General features: G+C 43.9%; 1 protein-coding gene across 5 annotated transcripts in view; it reads right to left on the minus strand.

Moving 5' to 3' along the window:
- The window catches only part of ACAD9 (acyl-CoA dehydrogenase family member 9), a 67,952-nt gene that overhangs the window by 12,527 nt on the left and 32,269 nt on the right, over positions 1 to 23,156 (minus strand). For all 5 annotated transcript variants that reach the window (XR_002828491.1, XR_002828492.1, XM_014453165.2 and 2 more), the window contains exons 3-9: positions 22,595 to 22,696; positions 16,307 to 16,413; positions 15,195 to 15,295; positions 14,502 to 14,580; positions 10,237 to 10,411; positions 5,724 to 5,797; positions 74 to 149 (exon numbers count right to left, since the gene is read on the minus strand). Coding sequence is in view for 3 of the 5 variants with exons in the window: in XM_014453165.2 (XP_014308651.1) it covers positions 74 to 149; positions 5,724 to 5,797; positions 10,237 to 10,411; positions 14,502 to 14,580; positions 15,195 to 15,295; positions 16,307 to 16,413; positions 22,595 to 22,696 (714 nt within the window). In the remaining 2 variants the exon portion in view is untranslated. The remainder of the gene's footprint in view (positions 1 to 73; positions 150 to 5,723; positions 5,798 to 10,236; positions 10,412 to 14,501; positions 14,581 to 15,194; positions 15,296 to 16,306; positions 16,414 to 22,594; positions 22,697 to 23,156) is intronic.

Raw genomic sequence — 23,156 nt, forward strand, 5'->3', positions numbered from 1 at the left:
AGCGTCCAGGCTGGAGGGGAGGCAGCAGGGGCGAGGCTGTGTCGCAAAGGGCTGCTGTCCCTGACATACCTACCGATTAATTTCTTGAGCATCCCGGCCACAGCACTGCCCATGCTGAACCGCCCACTGTTGAGGATGTTCATGGCCACCTGCAGAGAAAGCATGGGCTCACTGTGGATTCCACTCCCGCAGAGTCCTGCTTGCCCATACTGTGCTGGGAACAGCCCAAGGGCCTGGAGGACTGAAGGTGACAGACCACAACAGTGCTTGTCTATTTTTACCAGAAGGTTTGAAAACAAAAGATAAGTCCCTAAAGAATTCTGTGCCAGTACTTGGGCTGAGTTAATCATCTTGCCAATCCTCACTGAGCAGGGAGAGAGCACAGTCCCAACACTTCAAAACAAGGTCACACCATCACTGCTATGGCTCAGAGTCGCCTCCTAAAAAGGAACTGAATAACCTCGTTCTAAAAGAACACGTGAATCCTCTTAGGCTCCGGGAAGAAAAGAAAGAAAAGTATGCAAGTAAGACTTATTGGGTTCATGCTGCCAGCTACTTACACCTTCCCAACATTGCTTCCGCATCAGGGTTCTCATTGTACTGACGAAGAACCTGAGGTTTAGAGAGACGAGGGGCTTCTCCCAAGGCCACACAGCAAACATCTGCCTGCATTTAGGCCTGTGCTCTCTCCACTGAACCAGCTCCTTACACTGCCATGACATGCTCCTCCTCCACCAAATTCCTACAATGATGACGTATTTCTTAAGGAGCTTTGTCAGTTTCTCTCCTCTTTATCAATTTTAACTTCCTACCTAATGCAGATGATGAGTGGCTTGTGATGAGGGACAGGCATACATTTGTGTGCACACACTGCTTCCTAAGTGTCTATCTATCTAGTCTATCTAGATTCATGGTGGTGTCCCCTTACCGACTACAGGGGGCACAGAGGCAAACAGCTGATTAGGCAACAGGTGGCCCGTGGTAATAATGGTGGAGTAAAGGGGGGTACACAAGTCCAGTAGGAATGGGTGGGCATGTTTCTTTTGGTGTAGGAAGAGGGTATGTTGGGTAGCAAATGTTCCCACCCAAGAGATCCCTCAGCTAGGTCTACCTGGCCATCCCAGGGAGAAAGGGCATCCCAAGTCCAGCATTGAAAGGCAGGGCTGGGGTCTGGGGGTAGAAAGGTGTCTGTGAACGCTATAGTTTTCCTAAAAGCAAAACTGAAAATGCAATACTGTTTTTTATTGATTGCTTGCTTATGTGTGACTAGCATTATAAAATAGGCAAACCGCCGAAACCGGTTTGGCTCAGTGGATGGAGCATCGGCCTGCGGACTGAAGGGTCCTGGGTTCGATTCCGGTCAGGGGCATGTACCTGGGTTGCGGGCACATCCCCGGTGGGAGATGTGCAGGAGGCAGCTGATCGATGTTTCTCTCTCATCAATGTTTCTAACTCTCTATCTCTCTCCCTTCCTCTCTGTAAAAAAATCAATAAAATATATATTAAAAAAATAAATAAAATAGGCAAACCAATTTGCATTTTTGTTTACTTGTTAAATCAATGGTAGAATCCTGCAAAACAGATTCTGTGGGACTGGAGAGACTAGAAACAACTGCTCCAGTTACTGGGAAGTGCAAGTATTGGTTCTAAATATTCAATCCAAGGCAGTTGGAAAACATGGAGGACAAGGCCAAACCTTGCACTGGATGGGGAAGGGAGCTTGGTTAAGTCACATCATATCATAGTGTTACATTCAGGTCCTGCCCTGCCTCTTTGGGGGGGTGGGGGGAGGAGAGAAGGGTGGAGCCTCTAACTCTAACTTCAGACTTGATGTCTCAGAATGTGGGAGGACACTGACCAGGACATGAAGAGGGAAGAGGAAATCCCATCTGTATTTCCTCTTCCCTCTTCTTAAATGGGCTCTCAAAAGCTAACTCATAGTTTTATGAAAAAAATTTACTTCACAGCCCCTTCATGCTTAATTTTTCACTTAAAACAACAAAACGAAAATAAAAGGAGAAAATAATTTGATACTAGGTCTCATTTCCTGTGGATCAAAGACCTGATGGGTTTAGCCACAGCTGAAAAGGGGCTCACAAACTCAAAGACTGATCTTCCCCCCTAACCTCAGTCCTCTCCTCCTGCATCAGCACTTGCACTTTATCACCTTTTCTACTACAAAATAACTCCCTTCTATAATTCCCATACGTACAGTCTAGATCTCAATTTTCCCAGATGCAAGATGCAACCCATTCTTTGAACAGCCTCTGTCAGTTAACTGCCTCTGTGCCCTAAGCAGTCTGACTACTGATAAAACCTGAAGGCACTAGAACAGTGATGACGAACCTATGACACGCGTGTCAGAGGTGACACGCGAACTCATTTTTTTGGTTGATTTTTCTTTGTTAAATGGCATTTAAATATATAAAATAAATATCAAAAATATAAGTCTTTGTTTTACTATGGTTGCAGATATCAAAAAATTTCTATATGTGACACGGCACCAGAGTTAAGTTAGGGTTTTTCAAAATGCTGACACGCCGAGCTCAAAAGGTTCGCCATCACTGCACTAGAAGAAGAAGCTCTTACTTTTTTTTTTTTTTTTAAATATATTTTATTGATTTTTTACAGAGAGGAAGGGAGAGGGATAGAGAGTTAGAAACATCGATGAGAGAGAAACATCGATCAGCTGCCTCCTGCACACCTCCTACTGGGGATGTGCCCGCAACCAAGGTACATGCCCTTGACCGGAATCGAACCTGGGACCCCTCAGTCCGCAGGCCGACACTCTATCCACTGAGCCAAACCAGTCAGGGCAGAAGCTCTTACTTTTATCTCTCATCAGCCACTCACTTTGATCATTTTGTGATCTCTGGAATCACTGAGGTGTGACACACTTTTTAGTAATTAAGCTGACTGGCAAACAATCCCATTAAATTAGTAAAGGGATTTATAAATCTATTTTTCTTTGCATATTAAAACAAAAATGTTTTACCTAACACAATGGGAAAAAATGTAATGCAGCGTCCGGAAGGTCTAGGGGCAGGGACATCCTCCACACTGAAGGGTAGACATTGGTCCAACTTCCCAGCAGGAAATTTGGCAACAAGGATCAGGAATTTAAAAACATTCACACCTTCTGACCCAGTAACTTCACTAGCGGTGTTTAAACTCATGAAAGAATTAGAAAAGTATGCAAAGCCCTAGCTGGTTTGGCTCAGTGAGTAGAACGTAGGCCTTCGGACTGAAGGCTCCCGGATTTAATTCCGGCCAAGGGCACATGCCTGGGTTGCGGGCTCGATCCCCAGTGTGGGGCATGCAGGAGGCAGCCAATCAATGATTCTCTTTCATCACTGATGTTTCTATCTCTCCCTCTCCTTCCTCTCTGAAATCAATAAAAATATACTAAAGAAAAGAACCCTTAAAAAAAAAAAAGAAAGAAAGAAAAAAAGTATGCAAAGATATATACAAGGATATATGCCACGCAATGTGGTTCTGAGTAGAAAAGAAGTGAAAACACTATTAAATTCCCAGTGCTGAGAACCTGGTAACATTTAACTTGGTATCACTACATGAAGCAATACTATTCAGCATTAAACACTTACAGCAATATACATTTACTGGCATAAAAAGATGATTATGTGGACCCCAAAGTAGAAAGATTCCTTTGATGTGAACCCTGAGAAGGAATTTATCTACTGAAATGAATTCCCCATGGTTAACCAAGGGCCTAAGTTTTATAAGTAAGAGCCTAGCAGGCATTTGCTGACAGGGGCTCCTCATGTACTCTATACCTCGAAGAACCTCAGACTGAACCCCTGCAAGGAAACCCTGGTTTGATCTTTTACCAAGGGACTGACATCTGCCCTGTCCAATCAGAACTGCACATTTTGGACACCTCATTTATATAAAACAGACCTAATTGAGAGCCTGGGGGACAACTTTTGCTATAAAAGTGGCCTCCCCTTTGTCTTGGTGGAACACAATTTAGGCTCTTCCCTGAATCTGTGTCTCCTGGGCTGCAGCTCCTTTTGCTCAAATAAATGCTTTTAATTATTTTTTATAGTCTAAAATTAACTTTGGTTTACATTAGGATTATTGATAAATGAAAAAATGCAGACTATAGTACACATTCACACCAGATTTAAGGGACGAATGGTCTTTATAAAAATCTAGAAAGATAGCACAAAAATGTGAACAATGAATGCCAATTCTCTTGGGGACAGGTTTCAGAATTCATTTTTTTCTCTTTATCTATATTCTCTAATTTGCATATCTTCACGGTGACAAACAAACCTATCACTGCACCCAGACTGCTGCTCCCATGTTTGTCCTTCCACCTCCACAACCCTTTGTTCCACATTCACCAAGTAGCATCCTGTCAGGAGCACTAGCTGATGGCATTTATCTGATTCTCAAGACATGGGGAGGAAGGTATTACTCTGTTCTCTGCTTCACAGCCAAGAGGGTAGAGGATCTTACCAGGGTAAAGATACTTAACTAAGTGATTCAGTAAATTAGGACAGGGCAACAACAACAAAAAAAGGACATTTAAAAACGGGCAATGGATTTGAAAAGACATTTTTCCAAAAATTGCAAATAAACACATGAAAAGATGCAGTATTAGTCATTAGGGAAATGCAAATCAAACCACAATGCGATATGATGTCACACACACTAAGATGGCTATCATTTTAAAAATGGACAATAACAAGTGTTGATGAGGATGTGGAGAAACTAGAACCCTCATACATTGATGATGGGAATGTAAAGTGGTGCAGCCACTGTGGAAAATAGCTGGGCAGTTCCTCAAAAAGTTAAATGTACAGTCACCATATGACCCAGAAATTTCACTTTTAGGTAAATACCCAAAAGAATTGAAAACATATTGTTCACACAAAAACTTGTACACAAATGTTCATAGCAGCATTATTGATAATGGCCAAGAGGTGGAAACAATAAGAAGGTCCATCAGCTGATAAATGAATAAACAAAATGTGGTCTATCCACACAATGGAATATTACCCAGCCTCTGAAAGGAATAACAAATGCTACCACTTGGATAAACTTTGAAAAAGTAATACTTCATATAAGAAGCCAAACACAAAAGGTCACATATATATAACATTTATATGATATGTCCATAAAAACAGAAATTAATATAGTGATTGCCAAGGGATGGGGGAAACTGGAAATGGGAGGGATGGCATTTTTTTCTGGGGTGATGGAAATGTTCTGGAATTAAACCATGGTGATGATTGCACAACATAGCGAATACACTAAAAACAACCAATGTGTACAATTGAAAACAGTGAATTTTATGTTATATGAATTATCTGTAAATAAAAATATAATAATACATCTGACTCAAAAACAAAACATCTTGGGGCTTCAGGACCCAGGGCTAGTCATTGGAGAACCTGTGCTTCTCCAGTGCCACTGGCCTGCTTTATCATGCGTGCTGGAGAGGAATCTTGTCCCTACTCAAGGCAAACAAAGCCTCACAGATTAATGAAGAGACTTAGTTCTAACCACACACTTCCTCTACTGGGAGGCAATTTTTTCCCTTTCCACTTTGCTGATTTCCCAAAGGAGAACCACACACGGTCACCGGGCCAGCACAGGCTGGTCTGCTACAAGCAGGGATGATACAGAAAGCTAGGGCCAACAAACAGCACCATGAAACCGCACAGCAGTCACAGGAGCTGCTTCCGGCAACTCACCTTAAACCCACCTCCAACTTCTCCTAGAACATTTTCAATGGGCACCTTGGTGTTTTCAAAATGGACTTCACAGGCTGAAATACACAAAATTAAAGACTTTAGACGAAAACTACTCTGCACTTACCCACAGGCATGAAATTCATCCATTCATCCATTCTTTCTACATCTACTGACAGGACAGTACAGAAAGACCAGGTTTCTGTCCAAGTGGAGCTCACACCTTAGTTAGGGAGATAAACTATAAACAAGATATTACAACACTGTTAAGTGAGACAGATAAACTAAATACAGCATTGTAACAGAAATGGAGGTTGGAGGGGCATGGGTAATACTATTTTTACTAAGGGTTTATGTCAGACTTTTCTAAGGTGAAGTTTTAAGGATGAGAAAGAGCCAGAGACAGAACAAAAAAGCTTGGCTCCCATTGCAAATGGGAGTATCGGTCCCATTTCACTCTGCTCAATGCAGCCAAACCCTGCACTGTGGCTCTGTGGAAGGAGATTTGCCTTTCTCTACCCACAATGCCAGGTTTGGCCATGTAACTTGCTGAGGCCAGGGCCATGGAGCCAACCAACATGAGCAGAGAGGCCTTCAATGTGCTGATCCAGTCTGGCTTGACTGCTTGGGCTCTTACGATCTGCTGTGAGAACTCACTCCAGCGTATTTAAGAGAACAAATGGCACACCTGAACCCAGCCCACAGCACCTGGTAACTGTGGGAGAGAAATAAACGCCCAGTCCTGGGTGGTTTCTCAGGCGAGTTACTGCAGTGATGGATGACTGGCAGACCTTACAGTGAACATGCACCTGGCGTGTTGGGATGTGGAGGTCAATGTGATGAGAACAGTTAGGTAAGCATGTCAAGGTGAGGGAAGAGATGGGGAAAGGACAGACAGAGTCTTCTCCACTGTGTTCTCTGGAACAGCGTGCTTCTGAATGTTATGTTATAAAGAAATGGCTTCCGGCAACTAATGCCAGAGAAAAGGGAGGCTCAGGACAGGGAAGACCTGGCTCAAGTAGCCAAGCAGCAGCCAAACCAAGTGTGGGCAACCAGGGTTGCTAACCTATTCTATGATTACAGCTGTGTTCAAACAGCCTGGTTGTAAAATACAATGAAATACTCATCTCTCTGTAAATCAGTGCTGACCAGGGTCTCATGTATGGCTTAAGCACATGGGCTGTGAGGCCAAGGCCCTTCTCCTAACAGCTCTTGTTCCTTCACAGGCTGCTGGTGTGGGGAGGACCCTTTTTCCCTCTCTGACCTCATCTTGTGCCCCTCAACCCCCCCCCACCCCCACCCCCCACACACAGGGCCACTGCATAATCCCCGTGGGCACTACCTACCCAGACCTCAGTATGGACAGTGCCCCCACAGCAGTGTATAGTGGCAGCCCTGCTCTTTCTCTCCACCCTGGTCCCTCTGGCCACTTTTCCCCACTAGCACACTGAGCTCTTTCTTATCTCAGGGTCTCTGAGCCTGCTGCTTCCTCTGTTGGAACATTCATTACTCAACAGGCAGCACCAGTCATGGTGGGTAATATCAGTAATAGCAATAACTAACATTTTCAGCTTCCATGTGCACTCAGCATTTTACGTACATCGTAATGCTCCCTTCTCATGTCACCTCCACAATGAAGGTTCTATTATCATCCTCCTCCCCTTTTATAAAAATATTTTTATTGATTTCAGAGAGGAAGGGAGAGGGAGAGAGAGAAAGAAACATTGATGAGAGAGAATCATTCATTGGCTGCCTCCTGCACGGCCCCTACTGGCAATTGAGCCCGCAACCCGGGCATGTGCCCTTGACCAGAATGGAACCCGGGACCCTTCAGTCTGCAGGCAGACGCTCTATCCACAGGGCCAAACCAGCTAGGGCATCCCTTTTTTTTAGGTGAGGAAACTGAAGAAAAGCAAACTAACTTGTTCGAGGACACACAGCTTCTATGTGCCAGAGCCAGGTTAGAGCTCAGGCCCTCTGACACCCCCTCTCCCAGAGGCCAAGCAGATGTCATGGCAAATACCACCATTCAGAACACAGGGTCCCCAAGGACAAGGTGGCAGACAGAAGTGGGTCTGGAGGTGCCAGGGTGGTATGCAGTCTCTGAAGCCAGACTCTCCATGATCTGAAGTAGGAGTCCCACGAGGTAGAGTCCTATGAGGATACCACTGCATCTCTGGGCAGCCTGAGGGCCACTCACAAGACCCAGCCTCAAGTAAATCGAGTGCTGACCAGGGGCTACAAACAGGTCTGGGCAGGTAGAAAGGGAAGTGAGAGAAGGAGGGAATATGGGGTGTCCTGCAATGGAATATTAACCTAGGATACCCACTGCCCTTCTTTGTATCCACTATGCTTCCCTCACAAGGCTGAGAACTCCACAAGACTGTGACTGTTTCGCTAGCCTTAACATCACTGATGCTCAGGGCATGGAAAGGTGCACAGTCACTGTGGCATTCTTTTTTAATATAAATATAGTTGGTATACAGTATTATATAGACATTATTGTGATTCGACATTTTTTAACTTACAATGTAATCATCACACTAATTCTCGTAATAATTTGTGCAAAATTATCACATTATTGACTATATTTCCTTTCCCCATTTCACTCATCCTCCCACCATCTACCTTCTGGTAACACACCTTTGGCCTCTGTTTCTATGAGTCTATTTTTGTTTTGTTTGTTCATTTGTTTTATTTTTTTAGATTTTACATATAAATGAAATCATTTGGTATTTGTCTTTCTCTGCCTCACTTATTTCACTTAGCATAATACCTTCTAGATCAATCCATGTTGTTGCAAATGGCAATATTTCATTCTTTTTATTGCTGTGTAATTTTCCATATGTATATACACAACACATCTTTACCTATTCATCTATCGATGGACACTTAGGTTGCTTCCATATTTGGGCTATTGTAAGTAATGCTGCAACACATATTGTAGTGTATATATAGTCATTCTTTTCAGAACAAGAACAAATATTCCTAAAATTTATATGGAACAACACAAAACCCCAAATAATGAAAGCAACCCCAAATAAAGAAGAACAAAGTTGCTGGTATCACGCTCCCTGATCTCAAACTACACTGCAAAGCTGTAATAATCAAAACAGCATGATACTGGCAAAAAAAGCAGACACATAGATCAATGGAACAGAAATAAACGCTCACTTATATAGTCTATGACCAAAGAGGTAAAACATATACAATGGAGTAACAACTAATATAACCAATATAATACTGTATACCAACTATATTTATATTGAAAAGAATGCCACAGTGACTGTGCATCTTTCCATGCGCTGAGCATCACTGATGTTAAGGCCAGTATATAAGTGGTATTGGAAAAACTAGACACTCTCTCACACCATATACAACAATAAACTCAAGCCCTCGCCGGTGTGTTCAGTGGGTAGAAGGTCGGCCTGCCCACCAAAAGACTGTGGGTTTGATTCCTGGTTAAGGGCATGACCTGGTTTGCAGTTTTGATCCCTGGTCAGGAGGCAACCAACTGATGTGTCTCTCTCACATCAATGTTTCTTTCGCTCTCTTTCTCTTTCCCCCTCCCTCCATCCCTTCCATTCTCTCTAAAAAATCAATGGAAAAATATACTCAGGTGAGGATTAAACAAAAACAAACAAATAAACAAACTCAAAATGGTTAAAGACTAAATCTCCTATAATAAAACATAGGAAACAAACTATTTGACATCAGTCTGAGTAATATCTTTTTGGATACAACCTCCCGAGCAAAGGAACCAAAAGCAAAAGCAAACAAATGGGACTATATCAAACCAATAAGCTCCTGTACAGCAAAGGAAACCTTCACCAAAACAAAAAGACAATCTACTGAATGGGAAAATATAATTGCAAATGATAAGGGGTTGATATCCAAAATATATAAGAAACTCATAAAAGTCAATCCCCAAAATTAAAAAATCTGATAGAAAAATGGGCAAAGAAAATAAAAAGTTATTTCTCCAATGAGAACATACAGAGAAAAGATACTCATCACTAATCATCAAAGAAATGCCAATCGAAGCCACAATGTGAAATCACCTCACACTAGTCAGAATGGCTATTATAAAAAGTCAACAAATAACATGTGTTGGTGAGGATGTGGAGAACAGGGAACCCTTGAACTCTGTTGGTGGGGTGTAGCCCCTATGGAAAACAGTATGGCGATTCCTCAAAAACTAAAAATAGATATACCATACAACCCAGCAATTATACTTCTGGGTATTTGTTGGAAGAAAACAAGAACACTACTTTGAACAGAGATATGCACCCCTATGTTCACAGCAGCATTATTTAAAACAGCTATCATGGCATTCTTAATTTGATGTTGCTAAAATATTTAAGTACAATCAAAACTACTTAAATCTAATTTTATCTCGACACTTGGATGGAGCTAAAGGATCTCTCTCTCTCTCTCTCTCTCTCTCTCTCTCTCACACACACACACACACACACACACACACACACACACACACACGAACACACACACAACTTACTGTTTGAGCCACGGATGCCTAACTTATCTTCAGGCTTCCCATTAGTGATTCCACCAAAGTCTCTCTCTACTATAAATGCTGTCATTTTGTCTTTTACTGAGCCGTCGGAATCAACAACATTGGTTTTAGCAAACACGGTAAAAATACTGGCAAGTCCTCCATTGGTGATCCAGACCTGAAGGAAAAAAGCAAAAGAACTTTGGAGAAAACCAAACTATCATGAGCCACCTCTAAGCCCCATCTTTGCCACAAGACATGCCAGCTGCCCATCGAACTTCAGGCTAGAGCAGTGATGGCGAACCTTTTGAGCTCGGCGTGTCAGCATTTTGAAAAACCCTAACTTAACTCTGGTGCCGTGTCACATATAGAAATTTTTTGATATTTGCAACCATAGTAAAACAAAGACTTATATTTTTGATATTTATTTTATATATTTAAATGCCATTTAACAAAGAAAAATCAACCAAAAAAATGAGTTCGCGTGTCACCTTTGACACGCGTGTCATAGGTTCACCATCACTGGGCTAGACTGTAAAGCCCTGGGGAACCCAGTCACTCCAGAGCAAGGATTTTGCCAAGAGACACAAGTGGCCATGTGTGTGTGTGTGTGTGTGTGTGTGTGTGTGTGTGTGTGTGTTGGGCGGGAGGGTGTAGAACAGTGGTTCTCAACCTTCCTAATGCCGCGACCCTTTAATACAGTTCCTCATGTTGTGGTGACCCCCAATTTCATTGTTACAAATTGAACATAATTAAAGCATAGTGATTAATCACAAAAACAATATGTAATTATATATGTGTTTTCCAATGGTCTTAGGCGACCCCTGTGAAAGGGTCATTCGACCCCCAAAGGGGTTGCGACCCACAGGTTGAGAACTGCTGGTGTAGAAGAATAGCCAATGGTACTAAGATGGTTCAAGCTCTAGCACTAAACAAATGGGTTTTCTCAAGAAAGGGGAATAGGGACAGAAAGGAGCAAGGAAACGGGGTGGAAGAAATAGCAGAGGAAGGGAGAGGTAAATATAGAAACTTCTCAACACAATGTATGGAACCTATTTGGATCTTAATTCAAGCAAATGATTGGAAAAATAAAAAAGTAACCACAGAAATAGTCATAGAAATTTGAATGATAACTAGATAGTAAGGAATTATAAATTTTTAAAATTGTGTTAATGGTATTATAATTAAAAAAAAAAATTCCTGCCTTTTAGCTGAAACAGTATGGATGCAATCCAGAGGTGGCAATGCTGACAGAGAAACAAGACTGGCTAAGAAGAAATAATTGCTGAAGATGGTGAGGGTACATAGAAGTTCACAGTACTGAACTTAAAAACAAACAACCAACAGTAGATCAGGGAAGTAGTTGGTACTATGGAAACATATAGATTGTGGAGCCAGAACTCCTTGGCTCCAATCCTGGCTCTGTCACTAAGCATAGGATGTCTGCAGAACCTCCTTGAGACCCAGTTTCTTCTTTCAAAAAAAGAAAGTAGCATCCACCCAAGAGGTGATGGTCAAAAGATGATGTGTAGGCCCTTGGCAGTCCCTGGTGCGTGGAAAGTGGTCAGTGAGACCACTGACCGAGGGGAGAAACCAAGATGGCGGCATAGGTAAACACCTGAAATTGCTGCCTCGCACAACCACTTCAAAAATACAACTGAAAGACAAAACGGACATCATCCAGAACCATAGGAAGGCTGGCTGAGTGGAAATTCTACAACTAGAAGGAAAGAGAAAAGCACACTGAGACTCAGAGGAGGTACGGAAGTAAAGTGCAGAGGTACGGAGGCGCACGCGGAAAGGGCTGGCAACTGAGGACGCGGTTGTCTTTTTCAATCAGGAGGGAGTCTCAAGCACCCGACTGCTCTGAACTCCAGTTCTGGGCGAGTCTCTCGGGACCCAGACTCACACGGGGAGAAACTGGGATGTCTGGCATCGAGGGCGGCTTTCTCTCAGAGGTGCTTGCAGCAATTACCGCGGGACACTGAGACCGGGGCCTCTTAGGGCAGGGCTGAGGATCAGCCATAGATTTTTGCTCTGCCCTGTTGATTCCCTGAGACCCCGCCCCACCCAAATTGTGTTCAGAGGCTTTTGCATATGAAAGGCCTGGCCGTTTGCAATCTAAAATTACCTAACAAACTGCAGCTGGGTCAGAGAGACCCAGAACATCCAAAAGAAGGCCCAAGGCCCCACAGCAGCTTGCATTGCTTCACAGCTGGGCCTCATCTGGGCACCTCCAAACCCCAAACAAAGAAGAGGAATCTGCAGATCTCTCAATAGCTCCTGCTGGGTAGCCTCAGGCAGAGGCTAAATTAACACCTCCTTAGACATCCAAGAGCCAGTGTACCCAGTGGTCAGAGTGGGACCATCCAATTACAACTCCTCAGATCCATAAGGGACACACTCAGGGGGCAGACTCAGTGAGCACCAAAGCCCCACTGAAGCAAGTCTTGCCCCATAAGGGTGTCTCCAGCACAGAAGTTCTTCCACCGTAGACACAGCTGAATCTCACAGCCAATTGGCCTGGAGGTCAATTCCTCCCACTGATACCTACAACAATCAAGGCTTAACTACAACAAGACTGTGCACAAAGCCCACAAAGGGGTGCATCAAAAGTGTCCACCTCAGGTAATTGGGGAGGCTGAGCCACTGGGCCCTATAGGACATCTAGCACAGAAAGCCACTCTATCAACACAGGGAAGCAGCCAAAATGCGGAGACAAAGAAACAGGTCACAAATGACAGAAATGGAGGAAAGCAAACTACTGGATATAGAGTTTAAAACCACACTTATAAGGTTTTTCAAGAATTTTCTAGAAACCGCCGATAAATTTAGTGAGACCCTCAAGAAATCTAGTGAGACCCTCGAGAATATGAAAAAGGACCAACTAGAAATTAAGCATACACTGACTGAAATAAAGAATATTATACAGAGATCCAATAGCAGACTAGAGGATCACAAGAATCAAGTCAAAGATTCGAAATACGAAGAAGCAAAAAACACCCAACTGGAAAAGCAAAAAGAATCCAAAAATATGAAGATAGTGTAAGGAGCCTCTGGGACAACTTCAAGCATACCAACATCCGAATTATGGGGGTGCCAGAAGAAGAGAGAGAGCAAGATATTGAAAACCTATTTGAAGAAATCATGACAGAAAACTTCCCCTACCTGGTGAAAGAAATAGACTTACAAGTCCAGGAAGCGCAGAGAACCCCAAACAAAAGGAATCCAAAGAGGACCACACCAAGACACATCATAATTAAAATGCCAAGAGCAAAAGACAAAGAGAGAATCTTAAAAGCAGCAAGAGAAAAACAGCTAGTTACCTACAAGGGAGTACCCATATGACTGTCAGCTGATTTCTCAACAGAAACTATGCAGGCCAGAAGGGAGTGGCAAGAAATATTCAGAGTGATGAATAGCAAGAACCTACAACCAAGATTACTTTACCCAGCAAAGCTATCATTCAGAATTGAAGGTCAGATAAAGAGCTTCACAGATAAGAAAAAGCTAAAGGAGTTCATCACCACCAAACCAGGATTATATGAAATGCTGAAAGGTATTCTTTAAGAAGAGGAAGAAGAAGAAAAAGGTAAAGATAAAAATCATGAACAACAAATACATATCTATCAAAAAGTGAATCTAAAAATCAAGTGAATACAAAAAATCTGATGAACAGAATAAACTGGTGAATATAATATAATCAGGGGCATAGAAAGGGAGTGGACTGACAATTCTCGGGGAGAAAGGGGTGTGGGGGTGCGGGAAGAGACTGGACAAAAATTGTACACCACCAAACCAGGATTATATGAAATGCTGAAAGGTACTCTTTAAGAAGAGGAAGAAGAAGAAAAAGGTAAAGATAAAAATCATGAACAACAAATACATATCTATCAAAAAGTGAATCTAAAAATCAAGTGAATACAAAAAATCTGATGAACAGAATAAACTGGTGAATATAATATAATCAGGGGCATAGAAAGGGAGTGGACTGACAATTCTCGGGGAGAAAGGGGTGTGGGGGTGCGGGAAGAGACTGGACAAAAATTGTACACCTATGGATGAGGACAGTGGGGGAGGGGGGTAAGGGCAGAGAGGGGGGGTGGGAACCGGGTGGAGGGGAGCTATGGGGGGGGGGGGAAAGAGGAATAACTGTAATAGTCTGAACAATAAAGATTTAATTTAAAAAAAAAAAGAAAAACAGAAAGTGGTCAGTGAGTGGTAGTGAAGGTTATGACTGAGATCCCGGTGAAGCCATGGAGTTGTACCTTGGAGCCATTCAAGATATAGTGCTTCTTATCTTCACTTAGAGAGGCCCTAGTCCGGATGGAGGCAGCATCGCTTCCACTGTAGGGACAGAAACAGGCTGTTGAGGAGAGTAATGCTGGAAATCAATAAGAATGGTTTGGAAGGCCCAAAAACAAAGGTTTTTACTTTAATACAGGAGTTGGCAAATGTTTAAAATACACAGGGCCAGATTATAAATATATTCAGCTTTTCAGGCTACAGGATACCTGTCCCAACTCCTCAACTCTGCAACTGTGGCATAAAGGCAGCCACAGACAATTTGTAAACGAGCAGACATGTTCCAGTAACACTTTGTTTACAAGGGCATGTACCTGGGTTGCAGGTTCGATATTTGGCCCTAGTCAGGAGGCAACCAATAGATGTGTCTCCCTCCCTCCATACTCTGAAAGTTGCTATGAAGCCTTGAAAGGAGGTGTTGCAAACCACAAAATAATTATTTAATAGGTGCTGTCAGATTTGTTAGCTCACTTATAACTCTCACTAGGAGAGAAAAATAAAGACAAGAGAACTGGCAAGAAAAGTTACTGAGTTGACTCTTGGAAAAATACAGAGAAAGAAGAAATAAAAGTCACCATCTATTCAGCAAAAACTACAGCCCCCCTCCCAGTGCACCCTGGAAGACGCTGTTCCAGGGCAGCTCATGCCAAGCAGACCTGGCTGGCTCCGTCAGGCAGAAGGCGGCAATGTGTTCTCCTGATGCCAGTTTGGGCAGATATTTGGCCTTCTGCTCTTCACTACCGGCCAAGATGATCCCCTAAACAAGACACACAGGCTGATTTTAGCTTTGGAGAGAGAACACTAAAATACGCTGTAGAACATGGCTTCTGAAGGTAATCCTTACTTCATGCAAAAGGAAACGCTGAGTCAGAGCTAGCAGCCTCAGGTAAAAAGTCGGGAACCAGACTGCAAAGGACCTACCCTAAAGTGCACACTCCAGAGGCCTGGAGGCCCAGCAGAGCTTTGGGGTCAGATTCAGGGATTTTCATTATAGCCCCCATTATCTAGCTGGGTGGTCTTGGGTAAGGGATGTCCCCTCTCTGAGCTCCCATCTCCTCACCCACACACAGGGGATAATTCTACCCACTGCAGGGATGGTTTGGATGAAAAAATGTGAAGAGGTGGGAATGCTAGAGCCATACCAGGCATAAAGGTGTTCAGTCAATGTCAGAACTGTCCCACCCCCTTCTTGGTGCTGAATGGGCATGTCCACTCTTCCCACCGAGAGACTGTATACAGCACACACACCCTGAGAGTCAGGGAGCCAAGCATGCTGTGCACTCAGCTCACTGTGGTATCTACATTGAGCAAAAACAACCCAAGTAATTGGATTGTTGATAAGAGTGGTGTGACCCTGGACCTGCCATAAAATGTTCTGAGCCCAGTGGGGTGAGGAAGACCAACAGCAGGGAGGACCTGCTCAGGCCCCAGGTGAATGCTCAAGACTCAGTGGGGTGGTTCACATCCAGTCTGAGGTGAGGACAGGCTCTGCGGAGGCAGCAGCATCACAACTGGACCTCTAAAGGGCAGGTCAAAGGCAATGGGGACAGGAGGAAGATTCAAAGGGAAGGAACAGTGCAAAGAGCCACTGCTTGTGCAGGGACTGAGCACTATCCAGCAGGGCTGAGAATGGGTGTGCACAAACGAGGCACTGCAGGGCGAGGAGACAGGTGCAGGCTAGGCCCTCCTCCCAGACCCTGAGACAGCAAGCACAATTCACTTCCTGAAGGTCTTCTGGAGTCATAGAAAGCATCCCCAGATACTTGACCTTGAGGCCGATGGCCTGGTGTGCTGCCAGGGTCACAGCGATTGACGCGTCTAGGCCGACAATCTCCCCTAGCCGCGCATACATGGTGTTGGAGAGGCCCAGGCCACCTAGAGGAGAAACAGACCAGTTTTACTTATGGTCCAGTCCTAAATTCCTCCCATTAAAGGCAAATGGCTTTACTGGTCTTTTCTGATTATGAAAGAATGACAGGCCCTAGCCGGTTTGGCTCAGTGGATGGAGCGTTGGCCTGCGGACTGAAGGGTCCCGGGTTCGGTTCCGGTCAGGGGCATGTGCCTTGGTTGCGGGCATGTTCCCAGTGGGGGGTGTGCAGGAGGCGACTGATCGATGTTTCTCTCTCATTGATGTTTCGGGCTCTCTGTCCCTCTCCCTTCCTCTCTGTAGAAAACCAATAAAATATATTTTTAAAAAAAATTTAAAAAAAGAAAAAAGAATGGCAGATCACCATTTAAAAAAAAATCACAATACAGAAAGGTACAAAGAAAACAAAAGTCACCTATAAACATCACTCATATTTTTGTGTATATCTTGTCAGACTTTTCTAGGCATATGAGCATATATAGATTTATTTTTAACATAGAAGTATATAATCTATAATACAAAAATATAAAAATATCCTTACATCATTTAATATGTTGTGATTATCTCCTGTCAGATATAGATCTTTGTGAATCAAAGAGCTTTCCAGGGTCTCATTCCAGGGTCCAGTGGACTCCAGGACAGATATTATTCTGCGTGGTACTATTAACATTTTAGGATGGATCATTCTTTGTTGTGGGGACTGTTCTGTGCACTGTAGGATGTTTAGCAGCATTCTTGGCCTCCACCCACTAGATGCCAGAAGTCCCCCTCCCCACAGTTTGACAACCAAAAATTCTCTAGACATTGTCCAATGTCTCCTGAGGAACAAAATCATCCTAGCTGGGAATCATTATTCTGGAGTAAAAAGACAAAGATTAAAGAAACAAAAACAAAACCTTCACTGAACTTACATATTTTGCATTTCATCTTCAACTTCCACAGGTGGCTGAGTGACCATATGTGCATCTTACAAATGATGAACTGAGGCCTAAGATCATGCGGCCAAAATGTAGCAGGGCTGGGGCGCTGTCACTGGAGCCACCATTCACATACAAAGGGAGGGCTAAGTCCCTGCAGAGATGTGGACTGGCCCTGCCTAGTGTGTAGTCCATGGGTTCAATGGTGGCACCAGGAAGGCCAGGGCTCTGCAGTACCACTTCCCCCCTTTCCACCTGTTTCAATCAAAAACACTTTTATTTATTTCATACTAGAGGCTCGGTGCATGAAATTTGTGCGGGGGGGGGGGGGGGGGGTGTCCCTCAGCCTGGCCTGCACCTTCTCCAATCTGGGACCCCTCGGGGGACGTCTGACTGCCGGTTTAGGCCCGATCCTTCACCGGCAGTCGGACATCTCTCTCACAATCCGAGACTGCTGGCTCCTAACTGCTCACCTGCCTGCCTGCCTGATCGCCCCCTAACCGCTCCCTTGCTGGCCTGATTGACGCCTAACTCCTCCCCTGCTGGCCTCATCGCCCCCAACTGCCCTCCCCTCCTGGCCTGTTCACCCCCAACTGCCCTCTCCTGCCAGCCCGATCGCCCCCAACTGCCTTCCCCTGCCTGCCATCTTTGTGGTAGCCATCTTGTGATGACGTGAGGGTGGCCATCTTGTGGTGGCCATCTTGTGATGACGTCGCACGAGGGTGTGACACCACCTAGGCTTTTATTATATAGGATACTGAGGGAATCAATTTTGTTTGTTAAAGAAATAAATTCCACTAACCACTCCCTAGAATGCTCCAGACTGGAAACAGTTCCCCAAAACTTTGGGGGCATGAACATAAGGTTGCTTTTTTCCAAAGAAAGGGGGGAAAAGAAGCCCCAAATATGGCCATTAACATCTCATGAAAGAGCAATTTCATATCAGAAAGTAGGACATAAAACAAGAATAAGGGATGGAAAGTTCTGCAATATCATACCAACATAGCCATGTATGTGTACATACACCCAATACATTCTGGCATATTAGATATGCAGATGTAAAAGACATACCCCAATTTTACAAAGAAATTGTTTGGGAGAAAAATTAAGTCCTTTTCATCAATCAATAAATGATTTAAAAATTATCTTGAAGGGGAAATATATATTACTACTAACCTGACTATGTCTAGAGCAATGGTTCTCAACCTTCTGGCCCTTTTAATACAGTTCCTCATGTTGTGATCCAACCATAAAATTATTTTCATAGCTACTTCATAACTGTAATGTTGCTACTGTTATGAATCATAATGTAAATATCTGATATGCAGGATGGTCTTAGGCGACCTCTGTGAAAGGGTTGTTCAACCGCCAAAGGGGTCGCGACCCACAGGTTGAGAACTGCTGGTCTAGAGCAGTGATGGCGAACCTATGACACGCGTGTCAGAGGTGACACGCGAACTCATTTTTTTGGTTGATTTTTCATATATTTAAATGCAATTCATATTTAAATGGCATTTAAATATCTTACCTAATAATAGACAAACATGGTAATTGACCATACCTTCGCTATGCCTCCCATTGGCTAATCAGTGAGATATGCAAATTAACTGCCAACAAAGATGGCGGCCGGCAGCCACGGACCTGGAACGAGCAGGAGGCTTGCTTGCTCCAGTGATGGAGGAAGCCAAGGTTCCCCGCCTGCCGCGGCCCAGCTCTGAGCTCTGAAAGCAACAAAGTTTCAATTATAGAAGCTAAACAAACCCCAGATACCTGCTTTTAGCAGGCCGTGGCCACGGAGCTGGAGCGCAGGAGGCTTTCCCGCCCACCCACCCTGGCCGGCTCTGAGCTCCACTCAAGCAACAAAGTTTCAATTATAGAAGCTAAATAAACCCCAGATACCTGCTTTCAGCAGGCCGTGGCCATGGAGCTGGAGCCTTGGGCTGCCCCTGGCAAAGGAGGAAGCCAAGCCCTGGCCGGCTCTGAGCTCCACTCCATGCTACAAAGTTTCAATTATAGAAGGTAAATAAATCCCAGAAAAAAAAGAAAAAAAGGAGAGGCTGGGAGCTTCTGTCACTGGGGAGGCTTGGCCAGCCTGAAAACGGCCCTCAGCCCTTCACTCAGACTGGCCAGGCACCCCAGTGGGGACCCCCCACCCTAAAGGTGGTATGGCCAGCCTGAAAACAGCCATCAGCCCCTCACCCAGGCTGGCCAGGCACCCCAGTGGGGACCCCCACCCTGAAGGGCAAACCAGCCAGCCCCCACCCGTGCACCAGGCCTCTATCCTATATATAGTAAAAGGGTAATATGCAAACTGACCCTAACAGCAGAAAGACTGGGAATGACCGGTCACTATGACACACACTGACCATCAGGGGGCAGATGCTCAATGCAGGAGCTGCCCCCTGGTGGTCAGTGCACTTCCACAGGGGGAGCTCTGCTCAGCCACAAGCCAGGCTGATGGCTGCCAGTACAGTGGTGGCTAAGGATGTCAGACAGCAGCGCTAAGGATGTCAGACTGCAGCTTAGACCTGCTCTCCATTGGCAAATGGACATCCCCCGAGGGCTCCCGGGCTGACAGAGGGATGTCTGATTGTCAGTTTAGGCCCAATCCCCCGGGGGAGCAGGCCTAAGCCAGCAGGTGGTCATCCCCTGAGGGGTCCCAGACTGCGAGAGGGCACAGGCCGGGCTAAGGGACACCCCCCCACCCCCGTGCACAAATTTTTGTGCACCGGGCCTCTAGTATAAAATAAATATTAAAAATATAAATCTTTGTTTTACTATGGTTGCAAATATCAAAAAAAATTCTATATGTGACACGGCACCAGAGTTAAGTTAGGGTTTTTCAAAATGCTGACACACCAAGCTCAAAAGGTTCGCATCACTGGTCTAGAGGCTTCCCCCTGATATTTGCTTACTCCAAGCACTTATATTTTCCAGTGGATGACAGACCAACCACCACTCTCCAGCTCTACCCCCACCTGCTTGCTAACTAGTATTCAATGCAGCCCGTGTGTTATGGCAGATAATTCCCCTGTCACTTGTGTTATAATACTGACAAGTCTCAGGTGTCTGAAAGAATGCAGTCTCCCCCTACCTCACTCAGAGGCTGCAGATTTCTGTTAAGAAATAGAAAGTCTGGCTGTAGAGGTCTGTGCTGTGAATTCCAACGATTGTGGGGGAGCAACATCCATGATTATTTTATGTCTTCTGTATAATAGAATATTTTTCTACATTTGGAAATGTGATGAAAGGTCTTTTATACAAGGACAAGTAAGATACACCATTTAGCCTGGCCATTGTGGCTCAATGGTTGAGCATCGACCTATGATCCAGGAGGTTACAGGCACATGCCTAGGTTGCAGCTCAATCCCCAGTGGGGGGACATGCAGAAGGCACCCTATTGATGATTCTTTTTCATCACTGATGTTTCTTTCTCTCTCTCCCTCTCCCTTTCCCTTCCTCTCTGAAATCAATAAAAATACACCTTAAAAAAAAAGATACACCATTGAACAGTTTAAAGCAAAGCAATAAACATACATATAATGTAAGATTTAGCCTGATTAAGCTATGCCTCAGAATCAAGGAAATTAGATAGCACACTAATTTGTCCTAAATTTTCACATTTTGTCTCACAATGGACCAGTTCCAGGATGGGTACAATGGGTACTTATTCTACAAACATTAGGGTCCCCTACTTATGGCTGCCCAACTTGGGGTGCAGGGGCTGGGTGGTATAACTTTAGTCTCTTAGGTAAAACAGGGAAGAAGATAGACCAGCGGTTCTCAACCTGTGGGTCGCGACCCCTTTGGGGGTAGAATGACCCTTTCACAGGGGTTGCCTAAGACCATCGGAAAACACATATATAATTACATATTGTTTTTGTGATTAATCACTATGCTTTAATTATATTCAATTTGTAACAATGGAAATACATCCTGCATATCAGATATTTATTTACATTATGATTCATAACAGTAGCAAAATTACAGTTATGAAGTAGCAATGAAAATAATTTTATGGTTGGGGGTCACCACAACATGAGGAACTGTATTAAAGGGTTGTGGCATTAGGAAGGTTGAGAACCACTGAGATAGACCATCAAGACAAGCTCCTGGATTCTGTGATTTGCTATGCAAACCTAATTTAAAATATGGCTGGAAAAATGCCCCAAGTACTAAAAACCTCCAGATGAACAGCTACACCCATGAAATACACCCAGCACTAAAAGCACGACTACCTCTCCCCTAAACTCCTGCCCCATAGCTGATCACAATGGGAGCAGCCCCAGCCAGCAAAGCCTCAGGAAGAGGGCTCAGAGAAGTGGGTGCAGGCTGAGAACCTAGAGCCACACTTTCATGTCAAAAGGGCCTGAGAGTAAAAACTGTGTGTGGGTGTGCATGCCCATGCATGCGTATGACTGTGTCTGTCTCTGAGACACTGTCTATCCCTCTCCCTGCACACAATTCTTGCCTGTCCCCTTAATCCCACAGAACAGGGATGACCACCTTTAGATTAGGCAAAAAAAGAAACAAGTGATCAGCCAAATCTGATAAACAGAATTACTCTGGGATCCTGAGGAGAAAGACAAGGTCTTTCACTTGGGGGCTTAAAATGTCACTATGAAGCTCCACAGATGCTATGCACAGTCCAGAGGACATAGAGCCTGCTCGAAGGTCCCTAGTAAAATCCCCCACAGGCCACAGGTTCGAGAACAATTCCGTCTATTTAACACCGATACACATATTACAACAAAACCTTACACTCACTAGCATTAGGTCTGTAATGGAACAAGTTAGGGTTTTTTAGATGTACCTTGTGCCCTACAGCCTTATGCCTTACTCCTCTGCACCAGTATGAGAAGCCAAACCCTGGCACCTGAACTCTCACCACACATTTATCCCTCCAACATGAAGCGTAAGTGGCTCCAAGGGCAATTCCTATGCCAGAGACCAAAGGACTATACAGTGGAGATGACACTGCAATCAGCTCCTGCAGTGGTCTCTGGTCCATTCCACAGGGAAAAAAAGCACACTTCCTGCCCTGAGCCAGTCCACACACACTCACTAACCAGCCATCTGGTATTCAGCCAATGACAGATGTTTTTATTAATTCCAGCTGTTTTACAGCTCGATCTTGGACATATTGCACTTAAAAGGCCACCCTTCCCCAAAATAACTCTTTTTTTAAACAAAAATAGAGTACTTTCTTAAGAGACAGACAACCAGCAGGCGGGGGTGGGGGTGGGGGGAGGTGGGTATCTTTTTTACTTACCATATTCTTCTGGGACTTGCATCCCAAAAAGCCCCAGGCTCTTCAGTTTCTCCAATGTTTCTGTTGGGATTTTTCCCTCCTGATCAATTTTTCGAGAGTCCACTGCCAAGAAGAAATATCTTGATTAAACAAAATATAAGTGATGTTTATAAAAATAAACAGAACAACTTTTTGTATAGTATACAACCCCAGTTTCAAAAAGTTTAAAACTGGAAATTATCTAGTCATGGTCATTTAGCATGCTTTTAATTTTACCTAATTACACCAGAAAGAACTGTATTTTGAAAAATTACCAATACCAGGGTATATTGTTTCTTAATCAGGGTGCTATTCACATGGCATGGCTGCACAACATTGTAAATATACTTAATACCACTGAATTGTATACTTAACAAGGATTAAAATGTAAGTTTTATGTTATGCATATTTTACCACAATAGAAAAAAAAGAATAGCGAGGTATTTAAGGTTTATGATGAATGCAGAAATAAAATGTATGAAATAGCACTTAGGCCAGGAAAGCGAAAATGTTGTAATGCTCTTACATGAGACATGAAGTGGTA

This window comes from Myotis lucifugus, unplaced genomic scaffold (genome assembly GCF_000147115.1).
Source record: "Myotis lucifugus unplaced genomic scaffold, Myoluc2.0 scaffold_21, whole genome shotgun sequence".
Classification (NCBI taxonomy): domain Eukaryota; kingdom Metazoa; phylum Chordata; class Mammalia; order Chiroptera; family Vespertilionidae; genus Myotis; species Myotis lucifugus.